Source organism: Camelina sativa, chromosome 11 (genome assembly GCF_030686135.1).
Source record: "Camelina sativa cultivar CO46 ecotype springtype chromosome 11, ASM3068613v1".
Classification (NCBI taxonomy): Eukaryota; Viridiplantae; Streptophyta; class Magnoliopsida; order Brassicales; family Brassicaceae; genus Camelina; species Camelina sativa.
In genome coordinates, this window is record NC_141890.1 from 25,381,798 (window position 1) to 25,393,073 (window position 11,276).

At 38.0% G+C, this 11,276-nt stretch overlaps 1 protein-coding gene and 1 non-coding gene across 2 annotated transcripts; one reads left to right on the forward strand and one right to left on the reverse strand.

Annotated features, from left to right (window-relative positions):
- Nucleotides 1-588: 588 nt before the first annotated feature.
- On the reverse strand, nucleotides 589-3,190 carry LOC147934370 (uncharacterized). Its single transcript, XM_087472605.1, has 4 exons — nucleotides 2,966-3,190; nucleotides 2,462-2,758; nucleotides 879-2,206; nucleotides 589-766 (listed from the first exon to the last, which is right to left on the reverse strand). The coding sequence occupies exons 1-4, from the start codon at nucleotides 3,188-3,190 to the stop codon at nucleotides 589-591; spliced, it is 2,028 nt and encodes a 675-aa protein (XP_087328731.1).
- On the forward strand, nucleotides 2,562-2,668 carry LOC147934371 (small nucleolar RNA R71). The gene has a single exon (XR_015573291.1). It is a non-coding gene; the product is annotated as a small nucleolar RNA R71 (small nucleolar RNA).
- Nucleotides 3,191-11,276: the final 8,086 nt, after the last annotated feature.

Consider the following 11,276-nt stretch of genomic DNA (forward strand, 5'->3'; position numbering starts at 1 on the left):
GAGCATCGATGGCGTCTCTTCCGGTTCTGGCAGTGGGGGATGTCGACCTGGTTCCCTTCTTTTGGTAGGTCTTGATATTTGGAGCCATTGGTGAGTCCTTGAAAGGAAAAAACCAGAGACTAAGCCGAGATTAATAGGGTTAGTTCCCGAAAATCTAAGAACACTTGGCCTTTTGAGAGAAAATAGAAAGAAGGAAGCTAAAGAGTTCTTAAGGTTGAGGGAGAACTTATCGGTTTGTGGTGTTGGGAGAAAAAAAGAAGCTTTGCCCCCTTAAATAGAAGAGGCTGCTGCTAGGGTTTTGGAGAGTTTGGAATTCACTCGCCACCCGAGTGGGTACACGATCAGGCGCGTCGGGTACGTATTCGGGTAAAGCCTCGGGTTCCCCAAAACTTCCACTTTCTTCTTTTTCCCCTTTCTCTCTTTTTTTTAATGAATATAAAAACTTATAGAAATATAGAAATATTGTAAAATCTAAATTAAACAAAACGAAATAAATAAGATTAAATGGGAAGATATTAAAAGATATCTTTGGGACTTCCTCTCAAGTGAGCTTGTTTTTAAGTCACTAAGCTTGACTTTTCATGCTTTTTAAGCATTATTTTTGGGAGAGCGAGGTTTTGGAATCCTCTCCACTGTAGCAGACTGATTCAGCGGATTTTCCAGTTCTTGTCCTGGTTCCATAGCAAATGTGGCATGAGCTTCTTGGCAACGCTTGATTTCCCTTGGCCTCGTTTGAGCAGAAATAGCTTGACCATCGATGGTTGCCCTTTTCATTGCATTCTTGATATCAAAATTTCATTTTGCAGTGCTCTCCATGCTCAATGCTGATCTGTCCTTTTTTTACATCAATCATTGCACCTACTGTTGCCAAGAATGGCCTTCCCAGGATTAGTGGATCTTCCGGTTCCTTATCCATGTCAAGGATCACGAAATCGGTAGGAATCTCTACTCTTCCGATCCTGAGAGGCAAGTTTTCCATGACTCCAATTGGGTGCCTGATTGTTCTATCAGCTAGGACCAAATACATGCTGCTTGGTTTAGATCTGTTGAGACCCATCTTGTTGGTAATTGAATGTGGCATGATACTTACCGAAGCTCCCAAATCGCACAAGTAGTTGTTGAAGATCCGAAGGCCTATTGAACATGGCAAAGTAAAAGAGCCAGAATCCTCCAATTTCTCATTGATTCGCAGTTCAGGATCTAAACACACTCCACTCGTCAAGATCGCATTCCCCATTTCTTTAACAGCTTCCTTTACTTCAATCTCCAGCTGAGCTGTCTCCTTGATGATTTCCTCTCGAAGAGCGTGTGGTGGCAAGAGCTTAGGAGGTGGGGCTTTTCGTTTTGAAATACGCTCTGCAAGCACCTTTAATTGTATATCAAGAGCTGCTCTAAATCGTTCCTCTAATTCCCCTTCCTCAGCTGCAGGAAGTTGAGGTTGATCTGTCATCTGAACATCTACTCGATGGATCATCCGATCACTATCGTCGGGTATGTCATCGGGTTCAGCCTCGAGTGGTGCATTGGTTTCAGATTCTCGAACCAGTGCTCGATCATCAACTCGATCAGCCTCATCGAGTGAAGGATAGGGTTCATACTTGGATAAGTAGTACTGGTGCTCGTACATCCTACTATGATCCGTATCCTCCCCATCTTGCACATCGCTGTCCTCAATGAGGTAATCATCAACATCTTCAAGAAATATTGCTCGGGCAGTAGCGTAGTCCTTTGAGTTTTGAACTGCTTTACCTGGAAGTTGGCCGAGTTTTGGAGGCGGTTGTGTGGTGCGTTGGCCCTCTAGGTATCTCAACTTAGTATTGAGAGAGTCATACTTAGCATTCAGGTCATTGTACCCAGAATCTATCTTGTTGCTCATCTCCGCGAATCGTTTTGCATTGTCCATCGCTGATGATGCATGACTTTGTATCATCTGCTGAATTAGTTCGCGTAGGTCAGCCTCGTGAGATTGGTTTTGTGATCCTTGCTGTTGTGGAAATCCTGGTGGTGCATTTTGTTGTTGGTAATTGCCAGAGTACTGCTGCTTTGATGCATAGCCTTGATTATATCGGACAAAAGGCTTTTGCTGGCCCTGGTTTCCTTGGATTGCGGACGGGTAGATTTGATCTTGAGGATTTGCAACATTGGGGTTACGGTATGAGAGATTCGGGTTTGGTTTGTAGTTGTTGTACCCTTTATTGTAACCTCCCTGATTGTTGTAGTAGTTTACATCCTCTAGCTGAGCACTCTCCCCATCTTGTTGTTGAAACTGGACTTCCTCAGAGATGGAATTGACATGTTGTTGTTGGTTGAAGAGTTTGTCCGATTTGTCATTGAGGGCGTTCATGTCTCTCTTGTACTTGGCATCATCCTCACCAGAAGATCGTATTGTGCGATCATACTCCTCATTTTAGTGCCCATCAGATTGGGCTAAGTTCTCCACTAGGTCCCAACCTTCATCAACATCCTTGTTGAGGAAATTTCCATTACTAGCAGTGTCTAGCAACATCCTTATCTTAGGTACAACCCCGCGATAAAGTGTGCTTAGCAAAGAAGCATTGCTGAATCCATGATGTGGGCATCGGCTGGTGTATCCCTTGAAACGCTCCCAGGCTTCACTGAATGTCTCATTGCTTTTCTGAACAAAACTGGAGATATCATTTCGCAGCCTTGCAGTTCTGGAGTTTGAGAAGAATTTGGCAATGAACGCCTTTTTGCATGCTTCCCAAGTGATGATAGACTCCTTGGGAAGTGATTTCTCCTAAATGTGTGCTTTGTCACCCAAAGAAAATGGGAAAAGCCGGAGTTTGAGTCCATTTGAGCTTACTCCATTGATCTTGGTTATGCTACAGAGCCTATCGAACTCATCTAGATGATCCAATGGGTCCTCCATTGGCAGTCCATGAAACTTGTTGCTCTGAATCATCTGGATGAGACTACTCTTTATCTCAAAATTGTTGTTTTGAACAGCAGGTGACACAATGCTAATTCTTTGAGTCTGAGTAGATGGAGCATCTCCTGCTCCTATATTGGTCCTCTCTTGAGCAGCTAGTGGACCATTCTGATTATTCATGACCTCCTCAATTGTGGTTGGTTGCGGTTGATGGACTTGTTGTTGACGGAGTAATTTTGGTTTGTCGATGTTGTCTATCAATGGACTCAGGTGTTGGCTACCCTTGGATCGTGTTTGCATGCACAATCAGTTAACCGAGTGAGTACCCAAAGGCTTATCCGATCCAGGTGATCGAGTGACGGGTCGGGTGGGTACGCCGGTTGTACCTGAAATGCAAAACAAACAAACACGAAAGTAAACAAGTCAGTTCCGAACCGATGGATAGTATGGAACTTGATCTAGCAACTGCTAAAATCTTAAACGTAGCAAACAAAATTGAACCAAATGGCAACAACGCCAAATTGATAACAAGTTTTTCACCGAGGGTATCAATTCCCTATGCAGTTGTAGTACAAAGGGTTATCAATCCAAATGGTTGTTATGCTAGCAGGTAAGGTATTATCAGAACAGAGCAAGTCAAGCCAAGCAATAGTGGGATTTTTCTAACAACCTAAAATAAGCAAAAGTAAATAACAGAACAAGAACCACATGAACTAAGTACTCGATGCAAGCATTCGGGTGTAGGATCGGGTGGGGTGATCGGATCAAGTAGACAAGGATGAACAGCTCGAAGGTATACACGAAGCTGGTGATCGAGTACCAGTTCGGGTAAGGGGTCGAGTTACAGATAAAAAACTAAACAATCAAGATAAGAAAGCTCCTAAGGATGGGGTAATCGACTCGTAAGTGTTTCTAACCAATTTGTGATGTCCTACGTGTCTCAAGCAATTATTCCCCAGACAATGAATTTCTAAAATCTTGCTAAAACACTCTCGTGATAGAAACAATCAACCTTAGTTACTCTCCTACCCAACTCTCGTTGGAGAAACATGACCAAGCATGCATTACAATCCGATTCATTATTGTCAATAAACTCCTTACACATCTAATCTCTTAGGCTAAGTGAGTAAATCTCTAGCATTGATTTATTCTAGCATTTCAACAACATCTCTCGATGGCAAAACTCCCTAGATCTAATCTCAACCTCTCGGTCTGAAAATAGTATTAAGAACATCAATCTAGAAAGGAATTTATATAAGATAAACATTCAAGCTAAGACATCCTAACCGATCAAGAACACATATTTTGTCTATCCCATCCTTAGAAACTTTATTTAACTACCCAAATTTCATGGTAAAAATCACAAAAACACAAATGAATGAAAATTGCATTGTATTGAAAATAAGATAAAAGTAGTAGAGTAGAGAATCGAAAACTAGAAAGAATGGCAAAAGAAATAAAATTGAATCCTAACAACAATGGAAAAAGTGTTTTGAGTCGCTCTCTCTCTCTCTCACTCACAGAAGCTCTCGCTCTCTGGTTTGAGTGTCTGCGGCGTGCTATGGCGAGAGGAAGAAGAGGGGGATTTATATATGTAATCCATTTTAACCTAGCTGCTTAGTCCTGCCCGAGGGTCTGCTCGAGGCGATGCACGAGGTTCAAGTCGGGTAGCTCCTTAGGTAGGTCTTGGGGTTTTTCTTCCTACTCTTAGATCCTTTTTGATCAGGTTGAGGTTCGGACTGTTTTTCTTGCACAATCGCTTCTTCGGGTACATGCTCGGGTTTGACCTCGTTTTTCCCCATTTTAGGCTCTAAAGCACCTGTTTTCATCCAAAATGCACAAATGCAACAATGCAGTACCCTAAATGGCCTAAATACAAATTCCTACGGTTAAGGACCTAAAAATGCTAAGGTTAGGGTATATATAATGCAAAATATTGACAAAAAGGGTGTCTAAAACAGGTATATTAGAGAGTTATCAAGCAGCAAAGAAGAGTATTAGTACTCCTAGGGGTTGATTAGTTCCTTGGAGGAGATGAGTAATTCCCATGGTACCCTGATCTTGTGGGTGACGATCTAAGAGTGAGATGGTTTTGCTTGAGGATGACGGTCTGAGTGTGCAGGCAGTGCAGTTTGAAGGTTGTGACCTGAGAATGGATGAGTGAGGGAACAAACAATATCTAGGACATTGATATGAGCATAGTGACTAGATGTAGACCTTGTAGGTCGAGAGTGATCTCGGGTTTTGGGTTTTGTTGACCAGTGGGGTCAGGGTTATGTGAACCGTTGGGTCACATTGTGGTGTGAACCGTTGCGACGGTGGAAACAAGTTGCAGTTGGACTGTGGTGTTGTCAGATTCTAGGACGAATCTTTTGTTAGAGGGGGAGAATTGTAACACCCTTCCTTGGCATGGATCAACACCACTGATCAGTTAGTGTTTGGGTTAGTTCTAATTTGTCCGGTTTGGCACGATTTAAGGAGAAAACCCTAAGGCTCGTGTATAAAATGGAGAACTTGATGCCTAGAGGTTTAGGTTAGCCGTTTTCGTCCTAGAGAGAAAAGAGAAAGAGAATCCCTTGAGAGATCGTTCTATAAGCAGATGAGAATGTTTATGTGTTTTTTTGGTATGTTCGGAGCACTGGAAGGGAGATCTGAACGTGGAATGACAATTGGAGGTTTTTAGAAGGCTTGAATCCTAGTGTTCTTCATCCACTACAAGAAAACAAGCAATTTGCGAGGGAAGAATATCTAGCTAATTGAAACACATATTTTTGTATGGTTGGTTGAATGATGTATGGAATGATGACTTATGAATGAATGGATGGCAAGGTGTTTCAATTCCCCTTATGCAGTTGTAGTATAAGAGGTGTCAATCCAATCTGAGTGTTTGTGAACAATCAAGATGTGCATATGAGTCTAAGTCAAGCCAGATGTAAAGGTTGTTTGTCACTAACAATCCTATGATGAAATGGAAAGTGCAGAAAGTAAAACTACAAGAACTAGGAGCTAAATGCAAATGGAACAGAATGATTATGACAAACAGAAATATAAACTATGGAAATACAAGTATTGAACTAATGCAAGGTAAGTAATGAACATGATACTAAATGAATGCAACAGAAATGCAACTAGAATGAAACAGGACAAACATAAATCATAAATACAAGTTCTGGGTTGGAACTCGAGCAAGCACTCGATCGAGTGTAGATCGAGTGCAGGGTCGAGCTGGACGAATACGCAAAACAGAGCAACACAAGAAAAATAGAGCAATACCAAAACGAATCAAACATCGATTAAACAACAGGATTTAAGCTAAGAAATAAATAAACAAGAAAGGTCTTGAGGAGGGATTCATGGGCTGGACTATGATTGAGGTCATCTAACTTGGTCAACAAATCTCAAACAACTTGAGCTAATCTCTAGACATATATTTCTAAGACATGTTTAATCCACTCTCATGGCAAGAAACAATCAAACTCATGAATCTCTAGACTTGTTCTCACAAAGTAAAGAATCTACACAAGCAGGCATTAAGCAATATCTCAAAAATCAAACAAGACTTCTAATCTCTTAGCAAGCCTAATGATAGTCTCTAGATCTAGCCTTATCTATGCTCCTTAGACATTGGTGTGATGCTAAGAGGCTTGAAATCAGATCCTACCCTCTCAGATATAGGATCAGCATTAAGAACATCTAGCCTAGAAGAGATCTACAACAATCAAGCTTGACCAAATCATACAAACCTCAAACACAACCCAGCCTAACTCATCCTCAAGATCCTAAGCAACTACTCACAAGCATACATGATGAACAATAAAGTCATAAACCCAGAAAATACTGAAACTTGCATCATTAGAAAGATAAATCAAAGATCTACAATATTGAAGAAAGAACCAAACTCAAATTCTCAATATTAAGAAAGTTATGAAACCAACAATATTGAAGAATTTAGTCTTATTCTCATTTAAAAGAAGTACAAGATCTAAGAAAATAAAAATGCAAAAGGAATAATCCCTTATATAGAAAAAGTAGTGAAAGCCCTAAAAACGCTAAAAGACAAAATAGCCAGGCGGCTCGACCAACTCGACCTGGTGCTCGGTCGAGTGACCGGTCGAGTTGGCTCCTCTTGTGCTCCTCCCACTCGATCGAGTCCCTCTCAGCACACGGTCGAGTGTCTGGTCGAGTGGGCAGTCGAGTTGGACTCCGGACCTTGGTTCTTTAGCCTTAGCTCCTTTGTTTTCTCCTCATGATTGCTTCACTTCTCCTCATCATTGCTTCCATGCTCCTTAAGCTCCAAAATCACCTGTTTATGCATGAAAAGATGCAAATGCAATGCAACTAAACTCTAATGCAAGAACAGTCCTAAAGCTATGCAATAATGGTCAAAATGGATAGCAAAAGATGCAAAAGATGTGAATATATTAAGGGAAAACAGGGTAAAATATATGAACATCAACACCCCCAAACTTAGTCTTTGCTTGCCCTCAAGCAAATAATCAAGACATAAGTAGGTAGGTGAGGGTTGAAAGTGGGATCTCAGCTCCTAAAGCTTGCAAATAGACCATCTAGAATCAATGTCCAAGTTACTAGTACTATGATGCATGTTGAATGAGCTGTACTTAAAGATTTTAGACAAGCATATCACAACCTTTACTGATTTGAGCCTTAGATGTCCACATGCATTCAAATCAACCATTTCCTTTAACATTCATTAATCAAGAACATGAATCAATTCTATGCAATGCTTAAACTCATTTGGCTTGGTAGCAAAAGGTTTAGAGACAATGATGGTCTCTCTTTAGAGTGGGGCTTATCAATACCAAGGTTCTCTCATAAACATGGATTGAGCTTTAGAAGAATGCTGAAGGTAAGAACACTTAGACACATACAAGAACAAAACCTTGTCTACCCAAAGGCACCCAAAGTGTTTATCCTATCAATCTAAACCCAATTGATCCTAGTGCTACCCTTTAACTTCTTCTCTTCTCTTTCACCCTTTTCTCTTTTGATTTTAAAGTCTTAGGAGAGGTTTCTTATTTGATATTTCTAGTGGAATGGGAGATTCTTACTTATTTGCTATGGTTTTCTTTTCTTCTTATTCTTAAGACATAAAAGCATTTTGCTAAACTCTTCTTTTTCTTTCTTTATTTTCTTTGACTGAAACCATCTTTAAACAATATCATACTTCCCATTCTTTCACTAGACTTTGATTTTACTTAAAAACATTCCCCTCCTAAAGACTCTAACCTTTTCTTTCTCTTTTCCTCTTTTCTTTTCTTCCTTTTTCAAACAACCAAATCACAAACCCAACAATGAAATCACCTAGTCCTATCAAGTTTGGAAAATACAAACTAGAACATCACAAGGCATTATTCTTGTCAGTTCAAACCTAACACTTTCTACCAAGCTCAATCCCAAAAAGGCCTCACACACTCAAGAATAAACATGGCTTGAAAGAAGGGTTGGTTAAGGGTATTGAAAACTGATTTTAATGATTCAATCAGCTACTTGGATCAACAAGAGTGGTAAAAAGGAGAAAGATGATCCAAATATGTATATGGTATCCATGAGTTTAAAACAATGCACACATTGATATTTAACAGTCAATATTAAGTTCTTATAAGTAGGAAATGGTGTCAAATCACAACATGCTTCAATTTAGACCAAATGCAATGCAGGAATTCAAGGCTTGGTTCAATCTTATGCTTCTAACCACTCAACTAGCATCAAAGTACTATTAACTTGAGAATTGATCCTAGTCTAGTGAATCAAGCAAACTAACAAGGCAAAGCTCATCATAGATCCCTAATGCAAATAATATACAATCCTACATGAAACATGCTAAACAAGATCCTAATATGCAATGCAAACTACATGAACACTCTTTTTTTTTATAAAGATTTTTGCAAAAAATTTCAAATTTATAGGGTTTTTCTATGCCTTAGATGCTATGCAAATACTAACATGATGATGCTAAAAATTTGATATAAGAACACAAAACACAATATCAAATGATATCTCAAACCCTCCCCCAAACTTAAATCACACAGTCCTTTGTGTGAAAGAAATTTGTAAGAGGATTCAAAATCAAAAACAAAACACAACATCAAATGCAATGGTATTTACAAGGGGAGGTGATAGTGGTACCTCAAGGATTGGAGAAGAAACTGTCCACATCCTCTTGCATGCTGTCAAAGGTGTAGTTGGGGTCTTGTTGATGACTTGGAGGTGGAGATTGGGGCAGCTCCAAAATCACCTGTTTATGCATGAAAAGATGCAAATGCAATGCAACTAAACTCTAATGCAAGAACAGTCCTAAAGCTATGCAATAATGGTCAAAATGGATAGCAAAAGATGCAAAAGATGTGAATATATTAAGGGAAAACAGGGTAAAATATATGAACATCACTAATCCCTCGCAAAATGACTATAGCAAGGGATTTGCGAGGAAAGTCAATCTCTCGCAATTCGCTTCTCGTAAATTGGTCAACGTTGCAATTCCCTCGCAAAAGTGGTAGTAGATTGCTTGCAATATTGTTCCTAGTTTATCCCTCGCAGATTTTGCTACAGATTTGCAAAAAAAACATTAGAAAAAACTAATATATATATATTCGTAAATAATTTGATATATTTATATATATATATATATATATATTATGTATATTTAATTATTTATAGATTTAGTGACAGCCTGGCAGATTTAAAAAAAACACTAATATTAATAAACCAATTAAACCGGGAATTGGTTAAGAGTTGCAGAATTGAACTGATTACAAAATGTTAGTTGAACCGGACGTTAAAATCAACAAACAAAAAAACCCTAATCACATGCAGCCGCACAGATTTCGTTTGGCAACGAGCCCCCGTTGCCAGCTGCGAGATGATCTTCAAACCAACCAGATTTTCAACCAGGTGGAAAGGAAGAACCGGCACTCTACTCGCGACACAAGCCGTTTGCACCGCCACCGTCTCCTTTAGCATTCTTTTTCTGTCGCCAGATTTCCTTTTCCATCTTCAATTATGGATCTTTGGATGGAGTTCGGGTTCAGAGATAGAGGAGGAGTTTGGATTCAGGGAACTTCGGGCAACAGATCTAGATCCTAGAAAGCAGACGTAGAATTGACAATCGACAAAACTGCATAACAAAATCACCAAAAATTTCACCAAATCAAAATCAAAACGAGAATTATATGAGGAAGAAAGATAGGAAAGAGAATTGTGAAAACCTTGACTACTTGTTCAAATTCATATTGCTGGTCATGAGATCTCGTGAGATAGGTATAGGAATTTTAATCTCCTATCCCCCTTTTCCTTAAAACAATTTCTCAAAACCTCCCCCCCCCCCTATTCTCACTACCCCTTCTTTAATGAAAGGACAAAACTACCCTTCTAACAATTTTTAAATTAAAATTGAACAAGAAGAGATACTCAATTCTAAAGAGGAGAGAGAAAATAAAAAAAGAAAAAAAAAGGAAAACAATTGTGTCCATCAGATTTAATCTAATCGACGGTGCATGATAAGCTAAAGGCCAATCCATGTCTCTATGAACTAACCAATGGGAGCTCAGTATTTTTTTGGTTTATTAATTTTGTAATTTGGAGTATTATTTGGTATATTATAGGTAAACAAAATATCTTAAAATTATTTGTAAATTCATTAATTTGCATAGCTTTTATGTTAAACATATCTTAAAAATATATGCATGTTCATTAATTTGCTTAGCTTTTGAGTTAAACATATTTACAAAATGGTTCTGTTTTTTTATTTTAATAGCTTTTGAGAATTTTGAATTTTTTGAAAATTTTAAAAGTTTAATTTTTTTTCTTTCTAAGTATTGGATTTTAGTTTTGAATATATTTAATATTTGAATTTTGATTTAAGATTTAATTTCTAAATTTCAAAGTTTAAAATTCTAAGGTTTAGAGTTTCTTATTTAGGATTTGTACTAAGTTTTAAATTTGGGATTTTATGATTTTTATGATTTAATTTATATAGTTAAACAGTCACAAAACAATCACAGAAAAGTCAAATATATATATATATATATATTGAATTTTAGTTTTGAATATATATACATATATATATATATAATAACTGAATTTTAGGTTTAGAGATTTAAATTTATATGTAAATATATATAGTATTTTTTAAAAGATTGATTTTGTGTGAAATAAATATATACGTATATCGTTTTAAATTTATGACTAGGATTTCTATCATTAGGATTTTTAAAGTTTACACTTTAAAGTTTAGAGTTTATGATTTAGGGTTTTGAGTTAGGTTAAGGGTTTGGGGTATAGGGTTTGGGATTTTGTGTTTGGGATGTGAAATTAGTGTTATTAAACTAACAAAACATATAAAAGTGTAAGTTAATTTTTTTTAATT

What these genes read in the sequence shown, in the direction of transcription:
- LOC147934370 (XM_087472605.1), bottom strand. Translation starts at nt 3,190, where the DNA reads ATGCAAACACGATCCAAGGGTAGCCAACACCTGAGTCCATTGATAGAC. An exon ending in GAAATTTCCTCAACAAGGAT is followed by an intron (nt 2,207 to 2,461) that starts GTTGATGAAGGT and finishes TACAACAATCAG; the next exon opens with GGAGGTTACAATAAAGGGTA. An exon ending in GATCCACTAATCCTGGGAAG is followed by an intron (nt 767 to 878) that starts GCCATTCTTGGC and finishes TGCAATGAAAAG; the next exon opens with GGCAACCATCGATGGTCAAG.